At 44.9% G+C, this 17,116-nt stretch overlaps 1 protein-coding gene across 3 annotated transcripts in view; it reads left to right on the top strand.

Moving 5' to 3' along the window:
• Positions 1 to 17,116, top strand: part of LOC144753746 (immunoglobulin superfamily member 1-like) — a 752,980-nt gene that overhangs the window by 68,357 nt on the left and 667,507 nt on the right. For all 3 annotated transcript variants that reach the window (XM_078641329.1, XM_078641330.1, XM_078641327.1), the window contains one exon: positions 15,042 to 15,103. In XM_078641329.1, the coding sequence (XP_078497455.1) occupies positions 15,076 to 15,103 (28 nt within the window). In that variant the 5' untranslated portion in view covers positions 15,042 to 15,075. The remainder of the gene's footprint in view (positions 1 to 15,041; positions 15,104 to 17,116) is intronic.

Raw genomic sequence — 17,116 nt, forward strand, 5'->3', positions numbered from 1 at the left:
AACGTAGGGCACAAGGAGGGAATGAGGAAAATCGAATTTTGCCTTGTCATGTGTCCCTACGTGTTCCCCATTATATGTTATATGTGCATGATCGATATGCATATGTTCCCCTTGACCGAATAAAGACGCAATTATAGTTGTGTCCAACGTTAGTATGCCAGTCTCCAGTCCTCGTGAAAGCAACGAGTATTAGGCCTATGTTGCCAACATTTTACATTATGCGCGTTAATTCATCGAATTGTCCCTGTTTTTAGGCCTCATAAGGGCCCGGACACCAGATTCAAGCTCCAGTCTCCTGAAACCACTCCGAGGAGCGACGCAGCCCCTCCCGTATCCCTGACCCTTTGCTTACTTTCTGCCAAGCAGCGCGGTGCCCGGCCTGGCCTGCCTGCCTGTCTGCCAAGAATATGTTATGCCCCTAGTTATCAGTTCAGCTCTCCGGCTTCACATTCCTAAGCTAACGAACCGCATAAACATCATCAGCTATAGTCTAGTCTTCCTGTCTCCATGCAAGAGAATTACTGAATTAATAGAAGATTCATCGCACACGCAATACATGTAGAATATATGCATGCACCAGCCTTAGTGTCAAGTAGCCTTTACCCTGATGACTTTTAGATTCAATCAACATGTTCTCCAAACACCAGATACCAGATATACTATAGGTACATGTCGTCCTGACATCCCAGACTTTAGTCTCCTCTTCTAGTGCAGAAGTCAGAGCCCCAAGCTCTCCCTAGTTACACGTCATGGCCCGTTTGCGCGCACCAGTAGGTTAAAGGTTCCAGCTGCCCAGGTAGCCCCCTCCATGTATCCACCCATTTATGACACTTCTGTGATGTTTTCATCACATGTCTCTGTGCACGCCTTCTTTGCATGCCCCTATGTTCTTATCTTACGTTTGTCACTTGTTACGCCTACTATATGCCATGTAATTGTACTGTTTTACTATATATATTGTACGATGTTAATGAGATATTAGCTGTCCCGTTCCAGTTGCTGCAGCTGCCATTCCATTCCATTGCATGCCACTTCATGGTCTTTAGGCTCGAGCCATCCGATTAAAGCCATTCTGACTCAGATATCACAGATCCTGCCTCTTATTTATTGAGCTATCTGTTTTGATTAATGCATAGAAAAATAGTACCGGTAATTAATTATTTAAGCCAACCCCCTTTTGTGGGACCTCTCTGTAAGCAAACAGAAGGCAGGGCAGAAGGATATCCCATCTTCGCCTGAGCTTTTCAGGTAATCCTTTGATCATGCCCTTTAGGGTCTTGTTGAACCTTTCAACAAGCCCATTGCATTGTGGATGATAGGGAGTGGTGAACTTGTAGTTGACACCACATTCCTTCCACATAGCTGTTAGGTATCCTGACATGAAGTTGGTACCTCTATCAGATACTACCTCCTTAGGAAACCCCACTCTGGAGAAAACTCCAAGTAAGGCCCTGGCCACAACAGGAGCTGTTGTGGTCCTAAGTGGAATTGCCTCTGGGTACCTGGTGGCATGGTCTACCACCACCAGTATGAATCTGTGCCCAGATGCTGTAGGGGGATCCATTGGACCAACAATGTCAATCCCCACTCTTTCAAAGGGCACCCCCACCACAGGTAGTGGTATTAGGGGGGCCTTTGTGGTACCACCTGCTTTGCCACTTGCTTGGCAGGTTACACAGGAGCGACAAAACTCCTTTGTATCGTCTGACATGTGAGGCCAGTGAAAGTGACAGACAAGTCTGTCCCAAGTTTTGTTCTGGCCTAGGTGTCCTGCTAAGGGAATATCATGTGCCAAGGTAAGAAGGAAGCCCCTAAATTGCAGAGGTATGACCAACCTCCTGGTTGTACCAGGCTTGGGGTCTCAACCCTCTGAATAAAGGAGCCCATCATCCCAATAAACTTTATGGGTACCTTGAGCATTCCCAGCAGCCTCAGCAGCAGCCTGCTGTCTGAGGGGTTCAAGAGAAGGACAGGATAACTGAGCCTGCCCCAAGTGTGCCCTAGAAGGTCCCCCTGTCCCCAGAAACTGAACCTGATCAGGTTCAAGCTCTTCAGGGACAGTTCCTTCAGGGGTCTCAAGATCATCTTCCTGTGAAGGCTGATCCTCACTTGTAGGCATTTGGGAAGGCACAGCCTTTACCCTCCTGTTCCTTGTCTTGGAAGGTACTTGGTCCATTGTTCCAGGATCCAAGACCTGAGGTTCAGAGAGGCACTTTTTGGCCTGTGACCTGGTCACAGCAAGGACATGTGATGATATCCCTAACATCTCTGCATGAGTCCTGTACTCAACTTCTGACCATAGAGAGCTCTCCAGGTCATTGCCCAACAAACATTCTACTGGGAGATCAGCACTAACCACAACTCTTTTTAGGCCAGTTACCCCTCCCCAGGAAAAGTTAACAATTGCCACACTATGTGTAGTAGTGACATTGCTGGCATTGGTCACCAGGTAATTATCACCTGGAATGTACTGTCCAGGGTCCACAAAGCTAGGCGTCACCATAGTGACACTGGCACATTTGTCCCTGTATGCTTGAGCCACTTTTTCATTAATTACAGGTGTCTGTCTGTACTTGCCCAGATTACTGGGGCTGACAGTAGGGGATAAATCAATTTCCCCATCACAAATCAGAACAGCCTGTGAAGGGGTTCTGACTAGGCCAGAATCTCCCTCAGTTCCCAAGGTGATACCCACTACCCCCTTAGTTTGTGGACCAACACTGCTAACTGTACTAGTGGGTGCAGGTGCCTTAGGGGCTGCAGTGTTGGGGGCTCCACCCTTTTTACAATCACTTGCCCAGTGAGATGTGTTTTTACAAAAACTACACCAGGGTTTTCTTTGACCTTCTTTATTCTTCTTCTTGGAAGTTTGGGACCCAGCCTCAGTATTAGTTTGGGGCCCTGTTGAAGACTTCTGGTCTTTAGCTTTCTGCTCCCCACCCTTCTGGTCTGTTTTCTTTTGGTCACCACCCTGGTTCTGGTTCTTTTGCTTAACTCTGGTTCTAACCCATTTGTCTGCCCTCTTTCCCAATTCTTGGGGAGAGGTTAGATCTGAGTCAACCAAATGTTGATGCAACTGCTGGTTCTGACAGTTATTTCAAATCTGTTCTCTCATAAGCAAATTGTACAATCCTTCATAGTCTGTAACCTTACTTCCCAGCAACCAGCCCTCCAGAGCCTTAGTGGCACATTCAACAAATTCAGACCAGTCCTGAGTCTGTGTCTTCTGGGTATCTCTGAACATTAACCTGTACTGTTCAGTGGTTAAGCCTAACCCATCAATCAGAGCACTCTTCAGGACCAGGTAGTTTCTAGAATCCCCATCACTAACTGTGAGGAGTCTGTCTCGGCCTCTACTTACAAAGGAGAGCCACAAGATTGCTGCCCACTGATCCTGAGGGACCTGCTGTACTTTGCAGGCTCTCTCAAGTGCAGTCATCCATTTGTGGATATCGTCCCCAACTTTGTAGGGGGGGCACAATCTTACTCAGGTTTCTATTGTCATAGGACCTGCCACCAGTGGATCCTAATCCACTCTCTCTAGGCTGCCTTGCTCTAGCAAGTTTCTCTTTGGTCAGGGCAACTTCTAATTCTTGCTCTGGATCCTAAGTTCAGCCTCTCTCATTTTGGCCTCATGTTCCCTTCTCTGAGGGCTAGTCAACTCCCTTCTGGAGTGACCATGAGAACCTCTAGAAGCATGGGAGGTATTGGATTCACCTGAGTGATTCCTCCTCCTCCTGGGCTCCTGGTTAAGTCCACTTGGGGGTCTGAATGGGTCCCAAATAAGCTTAAGTTAGCCTGGTTAAGCCTGCTGACTAACACCTGGCTATTTCTCTCATCATCAGACCCACTTTCTTCCTCCTCTTCCTCTTCTTCCTCTTCCTCAGCCTGAGTATCCCCAGAGGTCTGGTTATCCTCATCTATCTGGATGACAGGGACAGGGGCATCAGTGTTATCATCTTCAGTGGGAGAGCCTCCATCTCCATTCCCTGAGGGGCCTGGTTTGGAGGTCTTTAGAGCTTCAGACTTTTCTAAAAGCTCTCTAAGGTGATCTGCTGTAGGGGTAGGACCCGTTTTGATTCCTCTTAAGGAACACAGCTGCCTCAGTTCTTTAAAATTAAAGATAGCCAATTTGGATGGTCACTCTCAACAGAGATAGGTCCAGTGGATCCCTCTGCTCCAGACATTGCTCTAGTGTGGGTGGATATGTTGCAATCTACCTACACTTGTGTTTTCCTACAAAACCTATCTAGTAGTTGTAGTCAGGGTGTGCTACTCCCTATCCTCTACAACAACTAAGTTCAGTAGAACTTAAGTATACTAGTCCTGTTTTCGTGTACCTATCAGGTACCTGTATGATCTTTCAAATGATACTCCCAAAGATTGTAATGGTAAAACAACAGCAAGCTCAAATCCCAATCCGCTGCTCACCAATGTGAGAAGTTGGCCTGGTATATGATGCTCACTAGTTCTAGTGATCACCTTGTACCATGCCAAGCAACCCTTATGGTGGAGGTTGTAAAGTCAACCTTATAGACAAGCTATCCTAGGGGTAGCATGGACTAAGCAGTCTTAGGCTAAACTCTGTAAAGGCATGTGAAGCAAGCTGTTTTACCATACACAATCCCCTTGAATACCAAATGAAAGGACACCACACAGATATATATTGAAAATATATATAGATTTATTTCTACAAATATCCCCTATACTCTTTATGAGCACAGAAGCAAATGCGTTAAAACAAAACACAGTTTAAATATACAAAAGTTGCACGAATATGGATGAGCCCTAGGGGCCACCTAAACCATATACTAAGATAGTGGTATAAGAACCACTATGGGGAAAGTGAAGAGGCCTAGGGCCTGGGGAATCGCTGGAGCTGTTCGGGACTAGCAGTGATGAAGTCGGGAAAGGCCCGCGGGACTCTGGTGCAGCGCTTAAAGCGCACGCATGCACCAATGCAATGTCAATGGTGCGTAAAAGTTACAAAGTTAGTGTTTTAGGAACCTTCCGATGGACCTACAAGGATAAAACTTTAGACACAGGCACTAGAGGTGTATACCACTGTGGGAACACCGATGTTGCTGAGTTACCTCACCCACAGGAAGCGGGTGCACAGGTGCGAAGTAGTGTCGGGTTTCGTCACGCAGGTCGATGGTGCTTAGAGCTGAAGATGCTGCAGGCGGGTCATCGAGGAGAGTTCCGTTGGATCCAAGGGTGGATCTGAAGAGGTGAAGACCTGAAAGCAGAGGGGATAATGTTCAAAGTCACTAGCCAGTGACTACCGTGGAACCAGGAAGGAACCAGGCAATGTCGGGTGCAAACAGGCGATGAGGTGAAGATTGTCTCTGCAGCCACGTGGACACGAAGAGGTCAAGGACGTCCAGGAGTCGATCACGAGCTGTCCCACAAAGGTTCTCGCTGATGGCGGTGTCGGCAACTTGATTGGAGCAAACAGGCCTTGGCTAAAGCAAGCCACGCAGGAATCGATTCAAGCTTCTCACTCGGACCAGCAAGGTCAGAGTGGGTGCTCCTTTTCAGGGGAACAAGGGCCAGTCTGGAGCAACCAGACCAGCAGTGTAAGTCGTAGTTTTCGTCACCAAGATGGCCGCTAGCCACGTGGCAAGTGGCCGGGATGGCGCGTCGAGTGGCAAAGTGCAAAAGGACCCCACGCAGATCGTGGAGATGCTGGGGGGTTGATCTTCGGTGCAAATGCTGCTCGATGTTGGGGCTTCTCAAACCCCAAAGCACAGTGCTGGTGCCTCGGGTGCTGTGCAGTCAGCTTCTCGGGGGTCTTTCAAGAGGTCCGGTCCCACGTCTCTCGGTGCCTCCACGGGTCCCTTCTTTGCAGGGACTGTGGATCGGGCTGTGAGATGTCTGGGAGTCTGGGTCTTGTCAGGCTCTGGGCTCGGGCTCCGGCGGGAGGCGGCGGCAAAGCAGACATCGAGTTGCTGGTTGGTGCCTGTATTCACAGGGTGGTCACTCCTTGGCCACAAGGGAGATTCTCTTCAGTCTTCTGTGCAGCAGAATGTCGAAGTCCAGATTTCTTCTTAGTTTCAAGTCGAGTGCAGGATGATCTGAAGTCCTGGGACACAGCTCCTACTCTTATTCGAATTCTAGGGGCCGGATCACCTACTAGGTCTCTCCTCTGGGTGGGACCAGGAAGGGGGGCGGTTACACCCCCTTTCCTTTGTCCAATTTCGCGCCAGGACTGGGGCTGGAAAGCCCCAGCACCGGTTTGAACTGGCAAATGCACGGGTACACCTGGTGTGCCCCAGGCATGTCTGATTCTATTCAGCCCTGTCCTACCCAATACACAAAATCCTGTCTGGGGTGGTGCTAGCACCTCCCAAGGCAGGAAACCCTTTGTCCAAGCTGCCCTCGCTGGAAGGACTCCCAGCAGCAGGAGGTCAGACTTGTGTCTGTGGTGGCAGAATCCATTTTGTGATGCTAAGGCTCAGTTTAACTTTAACCGGGGTTCAGGTTATGTACATGTCGTGTCCCTCTAGAAGGGTGGAATGCTACCCCCGTCGCCAGAACTGGCGAGGGGGTAGTATTCCAATTTGTATGACACCTTACTCGACATGTTTTGATAAAGCCAAACCAAACATTTAACCGCGAGGATTATAATGCACTTAAGAGTATATGGTATGGCAGTATCATGAAACAGCTAAAGGACATGGTTCCGAAAGCTGCAGACAGGCTCAGCTCATGCCAGAGCACCATCTCACATATTTCCAAGCACTCTGCCTCCAGGATTGATGAGGCCTTCCATAGGAGTGGCTGATAGGAACATATGTGTCCATTTTAGGTTAGGTATAGGCATTCTACACCTAAGTAAGGGGTGGTTACACCGACTTACCCCAGCTGAGTGATCAGCCAGTTGTGTCAAATGTGGAGGCCAGGCCAGGGGTGGCACAATACGTGCTGCAGCCCCTGGTAGGCCTTGGAAGCACCTATGCCCTGGGTACCTGGGTACACTGTTACAGGGGCCAATAAGGTGAACCAGTTCCAATTTCGTAATGCACCTAAAGTGCATTGGCATCAATTTAGAGAGAGAACAGCAGGCTGTGGGTCTGATTAGCAGGCCCACAGCCACATTAAGTCATAAACCAGTGAAGCAAAAAGCATAAATTTGGGGTGACCATAGGATAGCAGACCCTACTCTCCTACAATAGGAGAAACCATTTTCCCTGTTTGGACATTGTACGTATACTGAACTCTACATCTACATCGCATAGCTGTCAACTGCCTCCTTTCTCATGCATTAATATCTTCATATATGATGCTAGATTGCGTGTTTATGTGTATTTACACGTGAATTAAATTTTGTTTGTGGGTGACTGATTAGCCTCCAACTTTCTCATTGATAAACACCAAATCTGTGTATTTCAAATATATCTATATTCAAGGTCTGTAGATTGAGAGTTAAGAAGAGTAAAGCTGTATTTTTATGTATACACCTGCCTTCATGATCTGGTGGTAGTCAATATTCTATATTTAATATTTTTCAAGGCAATATTAGGAAATCAATAATGTGGTGGTACACCACCTTGGTTCTCTGCACCATTAAATCCCCAGTTTATGAATTATATGTAAGCTAGTCCTAGGCATGTGAAACATTTATTTTGAAAATGAGGTCAGATATGGGGTTACTGGACTTGAGAGTTTGCTGTTGTAAACAATTTGAGTGATATCCCAGCTTCCCTTGACCACAGAATCACATTATTGGCTTTTGCTTCTAGGTCAGAAGCCTATTGTCAATAAGTAAACACTTTATGTTTTTAGGGCACACATTGCTCGCTTAGTTATCATGTTCCATGGAAGAGCTGCACATTCCCGCTCATTAGACAGATGACAAAGGAAAATATGAGGAATAGTTTGAAGATCCCAGAGCAATCACGACTCCAGTTTAAAGTGCATTAGATTACTAGATAATGTATGTTGTTTTTCTCTGGCATCAATACAGATGTAAGGACCTACATGTATTTTCAACTCTGGCTTGACAGTGCAACTGCAACTGTCACATGACCTCTGAATGTGCACCAATATTATTTGCTTCCATGCACATACATATTTATTCCCAAGCTATTTACTAGTAATGCTTCACATTACCATACAGTATTCCTTTAAAGTCAGACCTATTGACATTGCCAATGCTTGCTCTTCAATATTAAGGCAATTGTGATTAGAGGTAGAGGGGTGCAATATGGAAAACGGATTGCACATTCATAAATATTTCATGTTTCCTCAAGACCATCACCCCTGCCAAACAGGACATCCCACTGCACAGCATCTGATTCTCAGAAAGAGGAGACCAAAGGAGGACACTCATAGATTGAGCAGAAATAGTTATGGAGGAAATTCGGAATAAAGTTGTCCTCCATTGCTCACACAGTGGAATCCCTGAGCCATATTGGTGACTTAATTTGGGCAGTATATTTGTAAGGCAATATATTTGAAACTGCTAAGCCTGGTTAGGTGCTTTTTTCCTTTTTGCACTGCAGGACTTCAAGATGCTGTCTATGAAACTGTTAGGGAGTTATCAGGAACCCACAGAGCTAGGGACATGAGCTAAGCACAAAGAAGCTCACCCAGTTTAGTGCTTCTGTGCAACTGCTGCATAGAAAAGCCACTGATTACTGACAATCCAAGAGGGATCATTGAGTAATCCTGAGGTCCTGTGGGGGCTTTAATGAGCACATTTAGGTTAAGGTCAGAGAAAGGTAACAACAGAGATCCTTGGAGACCTGATTATCGCCTGGGCCATATGCTGTGGCGATAATAGATGGCTTGTCCCTTATGTGATGCTCACCATCACCAGGATGCTGGCCTGCTGGCTGTTCTTCTAAACAGCTTACTTCTGCCGGGGTGCACTTCTAGCCATCACTTCCATAGCAAGTAGTGTAGTAAGGCTTATAGGTCCATTATCGACAATTGCTAAATTGACATGAGCTTCGCTGCCATGAGGCTGCTTTCGCGCACGACACTGCAAGCATCTAATTTGCAAGACTTTATTTGTGCCCCTTTACACATGAGAACTGTCTGCTTTGCAGGTTCTTTGCTGTGCTCTGAGGTTTAGTCTGCACACGATGTTCAAAGTTAAACAACAATGCCCCTTGTTATTCTGTTCTGATCTGTCCCTCGCACCTAGACATAGCAGGCTACACACAGCTGCACCTCTGGAAATCGTGTACTTTAATATTGCAACCACAACCTGTTTTTGCACACACAGAGAGACACCTTTCCAGAGAGAAGACCCATGTTTGTCCTGCGATGTGAACATTGGATCTAGGCCTTGAGGTATGGGGGTCTGCTGACAAAGGCCAGAGGTCGTCTGTTTTATAAAAAACTATCTCTTGTCACGAGGAGGTTGGTTAGGTCTTTCCGTCCTTTTCCATTGTTTTCTATACCATGACATCCCCGTTTGTATTTTAGGGAATTGTAACAATGCTGACAATATTGTGTTTATGATTTCTGCTGCTAGTATTTTCTCGTGTACTGCACCATGCGGCGTATTAGTTGAAATAAACATTTTAAACTATACTGCGCCTCTTATTACTTGCAATGTGGACAAGTATGAGTGGCTAAGTGAAAGAGTGTCTGGCTCCCGCCATTCCCAAGATCGAGTGCGTGTTCTGGGTTGTCTAATCATTGGTAGCTTCGCTGTAGACGTAGAACGAATGAGACACTATAGCTAGTCTGTAGGGTATTTTGGGTACGGATGTGGTAGGTTGGTACACCACCTATTCACTGAGGTCCTGTTTTCCTGTGCACAGTTCTGTGTATGTGCAGAATCCACGGAACAGTAGATATCTTTCCTCATGGAAGGCTAGGCAGAAACTTAAGCAGTATACAGGACCCTTGCCTACTTTATATAAATTCTAGTCTCTAAAGGCATTTAATCTGATGACCACACAGGAAGACTATGTGGCTATGTGATCCAGAAATCCTGACCAGGCAGCACTCCACTCTCTAGGTAGTCTACAGCTCTCCTTGCAGGGATCTTTATTCAGCTTAAGTGAACTATAACTTGCGCCCCCACCATGCAATGCTTCTGACCTTAAGTATTACATCACTCTTGACATAGATACCAAACCCAAAACTGTGTGCGCTCATTCTCCACCCTCATCTTGTTTTTTACCAAGAAATGTTTTTTGGGGGGCTGGGAGACCGCAGTGATCATTAGTAAATTAAAGAATTCTGGGGCATATTACCAAGCAATAGCGATAATTATCGCTATTGCTTGGTTAGAGACAAAATTTTACCGCTGAGCTGCGGCGATTTTTATCGCAGATAAACCTTGGTATTACCAAGGTTTATCGCAAATGCGATAAATAACGGCCGCAATGCATGAATATCGCTGAAAAGTCCGCGATATTCATGCATTACCGAGCTAATGCTCTTAGCCATGTTATCCAACTCCCATTGGATAACATGGCTAAGAACTGCTCAGGGCAGGTGTTAGCTTTTGGAGATATTCGCGCTTAGCGCGAATATCTCCAAAAGTTGGTAATAGGAGATAGCGATGTTAGCGACTGTTTCCAGTCGCTAACATCTTGGCACGCCCACTTTCCATGTCATTAGTGATAAATATCACTGACATGCAAAGTGGGGCCCAAGATGGTCGCTATCTCCTACTAGCTGTCGCTAACTGGTGTTAGCGACAGCTAGGTAATAGGAGATAAATGTATCTCCGCTTTCTTGGCTTTTAAAGCCAAACAAGCGGAGATAAACCCCCTTGATAATATGCCCCGTTGTTCTTTAAATCTAATGAGTGATATCATCAATGATGTCATTTACCTGTTATGAGTGATGTAATATGTGAAGTCATAAGCGGGGCATAATGGGGTGTAATTTATAGTTCGATGACTAAAATTTAATTCTTTTTTCATTTTTTCAGCGGTAGTACTTGTCTCATTTTAACATCGAACTACAATGTTACTTGAACCTTTGTTTTTTCGGTGAGCTTACAGAATTTTTTTAATGCATGTTAAGGTCTTGGCAGCTAACCTAACTATAAAATCACTTTAGCATTTGCTTTTTCCAGTGTATTTCTGAGTCTTTTTTGATCACAGTCTAAATTATTCCAGCATCCAACCCTGCATGGGCAGCCAAACTCGGCTACACATAAAGTTACTATTTTAAAATTAAGGAGCATTTGGGTGACTGAGAAAGTGGCTCGGTCAAGTAAACTTATTTGGATAGGGGAATCTGTTCTTATAGAGACATCTTTCTCCTGAACTGTTTTTAGCCCCTTTACAATTATATTATATTCAAATTACTAAAAATGTATATCTGCCCTCACATTTTTTATCCATTGATTTCATACCTGGTTTAACATCTCAATGCTCATTTTCTTCAGCTTGCTACTCAAAAAAAGGCTTTAAATTAAACAGCTCCTGTTGGAACAAAACGGCCTTCAGGAGAGCCTCACTTTTGTTGGCGCTCTCGTTGTTTATTAGAACTCTGTGGTGAAGCAGCAGTTGATCGTAAGGGATTTAACTGACAGACTGCTGCTGGTGTTAGAAGCGCATGTTTCACTCATCATATCAGAATGTTCTACTGAGTTGAAAGAGAAAGATAATTGAGAACTCATACAAAATATATCCCTATTTTAGCTTTCTAGAGCACTAACTATAATTCCAATGACTAAAAGAAACCTCCCATTTTGTTGATTTGCTGCACCATCATCTGTGGTAAATTCTTTCAGTCTGTGTCTCTGGGCCCTGGGGTGCGTTGTGATCCCCTGTGTGCATGCACCACAGTTCCTGCAAGCAGGAACTGTACAGTCCAGGCCGTGCAGGAACTGTTTTTGGTGTTTTCATTGCGGTGCCCATTTTCAGAGGCACCACCGTTGGAACGGCAAAAACAGCCCACCAGACATGAGCAAACTCGTAATCTGGCGGGTGGCCCGACCACGCGATTGGCGGTTAGTAAGCAGGCCACCGGCATATTGTTCTGGTCTAGCACTGCCAAAGTCGTAATCGGGCCCTACGAGTCTTGTCCACTGTTAGGGGTTAATCGGAAAGTCTGCTAAAACTCCAAGATGCCTTCTATTTTGGGAACCAACCTCCAGAATAACGCACTTTGTTCTCCAAAATAGAGGTTAATAATTTGTAAGAAGAATACAGAATATAAAACATAGGTGGGCCAGAGGTTTTCTGCTGCCAAGGCTGCTGAATATCACAGCTATATAGTCTTCATTCCCTCTAATCAGTCTTACGGCAGCAATAATCACAAATATCTGCCCCCTTGGGCATGACGAGATTTTCAGGAGATAACATTTGATGACACAAGATTTCAAAAATCATAATGCACGACACAGTTACTGACACAGTAAGCTGAAAGTGCATCATGCACACGTTAGACGCAGTAACGCATGAAACTGAGATAAGTGTAGTAGAAGCATTATAAAAATGTGCTTTAAAATGACAGATAAAGAAACATATATACAAGACAATGCTAATACTTATACACGAGTTGCATTAATGAGATTACTTATGAAAATGTTGTTTATTGACATTTACTGATAATAATATGTGCTGTTAGTAAAATGGATTAGTGTGTCTATTGCTTTTCATTAGAGTGCTTCATGTAGAAAAGTCGGTGCAAAACTGTGAAATTACTAGATGTGAACTTTGTAGTATCCGTTTGCATATTCCAATTGTTGCAGTGCATGCCTGGTAAAACATTTCTGTACTCTTACTCTCCTTACTATGCAACTGCATTCAACATGACTCCAAATGGTTTAAGGTAATCAGAGGAGCTTGATAAAAAAATTCCAACACTCTTTTACTCTTTCTATTTTTTATTTCAGGTTTTGTTTATTGTCAATGAAAGTTCTTGGTCTGTGTATGCCCCCAAAATCGACTGACGAGCGATCCCAACACTTCCTGCTGCACCACATTCTAGGGACACAAGCCCACCATACTATCCTGAACACTAAGCACTAGCCCACCACATGACACAGTGCAAGCACTAACCCACGCACTGTCCTCCATCATATGGATATTATAATAAGTCCTTGTAAGCACACAAAAAAGAACATGAGTAAATTAGTGTTAGGTATATTTCAAACTGGGTTCTTTAAGTTCCTTCATTCTTTCGAAATTTCCAGTGCATGTTTGTTGACCTAATCCTTCTCGCCATAACCCTAAAAAGTTTTTAGAAAAACTCATGCAGAAAATAAGTTTGAAAAAAGTCAGGTACATAGTTGTTGACGGTGAAATTTTACACGTGGTGCCTATTATAGGCATTTGTAGTGAGGCATCACACTTGGAGTAGGTCACCCTTATCTGTCATATGGGTATTGACATATCACTCTGCACTGCATCCTAAGGATACAGAGCCACCCCACTTGACTGAATCCTTTAGGCACTAGGCCACCACACTGGACTGTGCATATAGTAACCCAGAACACTTTACTGCATCTTATGGATACAGAGCCAACGCTCTGTACTGTATCCTAGAGACACAAAGCAACCACTCTGTACTGCATTCTAGGGACACAGAACCCCCACAAATCCCTAAAGCATTAGGGCACCACACTGCACTGTGCAGATAGTAACCTAGAACACTGTACTGCATCATATGGACACAGAGCCACCTCTCTGTACTGTATATGAAGAACACAGAGCCATTATTCTGTACTACATCCTAGGGACACAGAGCCACCACACTGTACTGAATTCCTAAGGCACCAGGCCACCATACTATACTGCATCCTAGGGACACAAAGCCGCCACTCTGTACTTAATCCTAGGGACAGAAAGCCACCACACTGTACTGCATCCTAGGGACACAGAGCCGCCACTCTGTACTTCATCCTAAGGACACAGCCAACACACTGTACTGCATCCAGCGGCACAAAGCTGCCACTCTGTAGTTCATCCTAGGGACACAAAGCAGCCACTCTGTACTTCATCCTAGGGACACACAGCCAACACACTGTACTGCATCCTAGCGGCACAAAGCCACGCTGTACTTGATCTTAGGGACACACAGCCAACACACTGTACTGCATCCTAGGGACACAGAGCCGCCCTTCTGTACTTCATCCTAGGGACACACAGTCAACACACTGTACTGCATCCTAGGGGCACAAAGCTGCCACTCTGTACTGAATTCCTAGAGCACTAGGCCACCACACTGGACTGTGCAGAAAGTAACCCAGAACACTGTACTGCAAATAGTATCCCAGAACACTGTACTACGTCATATGAGTGCTAGCATGCCACTCTGTACCTCATCCTAGGGACAGAGCCACCACACTGTACTGAATCCCGGAGGCACTAGGCTACCACAGTGTGCAAATAGTAAAGTAGAACACTGTACTGCATCATATGATTGCCAGCTTACCACTGTGTACAGCATCCCAGGGACACTTACTACCCTACACTACACCCCTAGGGTACGTGCCCACTGCACTACGGTGCATCTCAGGGGCAAAAGCCTACTGTACTGCACTTTAGTGGCTCTAATTTAATATACTGTCTTATGCTCTGGGGAAACTAGCATACCATGCTGCACTATGAGAATGATAGCATGTCACACTGTGTGCTAGGCCACCAAAACTAACCCATTACAGGCCATTGCATCCCAGAGTCACATTACACTGTGCTATTAACTAGGGGCACTAATCCACCACCTTGCACTGAATACTGGGTACACTAGCCAGAGTCAAAGCACTTTATCACACGGACACCAACTAAATAACTAAACTGCTAAGGCCACAGTCAATGTAATTATTGTAATAATTCGGGGTAAAAGTCCTTAGAGATTGGTGCGTTAGTTGTAGTTGCTTATTTAAGTTGCTAAGTTTTCAGTAGTGTGTGCCATAAATGGATTGCTTTATTATCCATGGGAAGTCATACAACACATTACCTGCCAGTATTATGTAGCTATTACCATGCACAATAGCAATGTATCACCCACAGTTAGTAAACATAGCATGTGTTGTATACGTCCATATTTTTTTACTCATTAAACGTATATATAAATGAGAAATTTGAAATATTTTTTCTCCAATTTGATAATAGTTTGTTTCCAGTCTGGTTGTGAGGCCTCTCCGGGATGATGTTCGTTGTGACTGTTTTGCTTGGTGAGTACACTGAAGCTACTTGTCTGGCATCACATTTGTTATTTTCTTCTGTCATATGTTGTTGCAAGTGAGAGAATCAAACATTAGTAAAATGAGTGGGACATATTTGGTAAAGAAGATCCATTTCTACTGCACACTCCATTTAAATCTATAGAACAAAATGCAACCCTCAGGCAAATACTTGTTTCCGTTAGCGCCGGGAAACCCTTTCTGGGTAGCTGTCGCGCTTTACAAGCTCAATAAATAAATAAATAAATAAAATAAACATTCAGAGGAACGTGGGCGATTCTTGCAACAAATATGTTTGTTGTCCTTGGAACCTCAGGAACCCAAAATTACAGTGAGCTCACTAAGCAATGTACCTCCTTTTTAGGGCTCCGTTTTTCAGGGGATAATATTAAAGTCAAATAGTCAAGGCTTAATCCTGGAGGGTGACAGAAATGATAAATGTAGGATGCAGTTTCCATTCAGGGGCCAGGTAAAGAAGCATCTGCTGTCGGGCTGGCAAGGACAGCTGGGAGGCAGGACGGGATCAAAGGATCACATGCTTAGCATTCCGGAAACACTGGGCATGCCAGCAGGCACCAGCAACCAGGGACCTACTCTCCATTTAGGGATCAGGTAAATTGGCCTTTGTTGGCAGGCATTGGAAGGCCAGGAGTCAGAAAAGCACAGTAAGACCTGCTTGCACCTCAGATGTCTGAGACACATAGGAAGGGTGTTGCTTCTCAGAGGTGGGGCATCTCGGGAAATCTACAAAAAAGCAATGATTAGTCCCAGATTTTGAGCTTTTCCCGAGCTTCACCTTGATGTGGCTTCACACTGTAGGCATCTGTCTGTCACAGGAAAAATATGTTCACTAATGTCCTGAGATATCAAATGCCCTTGTGTCATCACCTTCAGCAGCCTTAATGCGTCCAGGCAGGTTCATCTCACATTACCGTCATTCCTCAGTCTCCTCATGCATGCCTAACAGCAGTCTTTTTAGTCTGGTCCTGCCTCCGATTGGCAGCCAAGAGTCTTGCCACCTTTCCAGTCCTCCGCTATTTGATGGTTCAAAGAGATTTTCTGAAGTCTAAAGGTGAGCTCTATACTTTGTCAAAAAAGGAGCATGATTGTCAATAGATCAAGCATTAGAAATAGGCCGAATACTCTTAGTATGTACCATCTACTTCTCTCCTACAGGACTGACTGACTACTACCATTGACAGGAGAGTGCTTAACTGACAGTAGAATATATATATATATATATATATATATATATATTACCTACTGGCGGTCGCCAGTAGGTATATATAGTTAGGATTTTTTCTCTATGGGTTTTTTGAAAATTCTATGTCTAATAACTTTGGCGTTTGTGGACGGAATTGGCTGAAATTTTCAGGAAAATGGCACATTTTGTTTCTGAGCAGCCCTTGAAAATTTGGGGGGGGTTCGTCCAGTGGGGGCCGAGAAAAAAGGGGGGTCCCAAAACGTGTTTTTAACATTGAGTTTTCCATAGGGCGGTTGGCCTCACTTTTAGCCCGAACGGCTGAATGGATTTGCACGAAACTTGGCAAAATTGTAGGGACTGGTAGCCCGATGTGCCTTTTGTAGGTCTCAATATATGTGCTCCAGTGGATTTTGAGAAATTAACGTTTAAAAAAAGATATATATCTGTAACAGCGGACCGGGCAGCGCTCTGGTTCGCGGACTTTTCGCGCAACGGAGCTTTGTGAAGCGAAGCTGATTGGTTCTCCGGCGTCTGTCAACATTCCAAACAGTCCGTAGCGGCCGCCATCTTGTCTCTCGGTAGGATCGAGAGACAAGAGGAGGTCAAAACAAAGGGGGAAATAACTATAAGGGGGCATAGTAGATCCTCGCTGACCCCCTAGGTTTGATGTGGAGGTTTTAAAAGGGCCCCGCGGGGCAAAAAAAAATAATAATAATAATAATCGAACGGCTGAATGGATTTGCACGAAACTTGGCAAAATTGTAGGGACTGGTAGCCCGATGTGCCTTTGCTAGGTCTCA

The sequence above is a fragment of the Lissotriton helveticus genome, chromosome 5_1 (assembly GCF_964261635.1).
Source record: "Lissotriton helveticus chromosome 5_1, aLisHel1.1, whole genome shotgun sequence".
Lineage (NCBI taxonomy): Eukaryota > Metazoa > Chordata > Amphibia > Caudata > Salamandridae > Lissotriton > Lissotriton helveticus.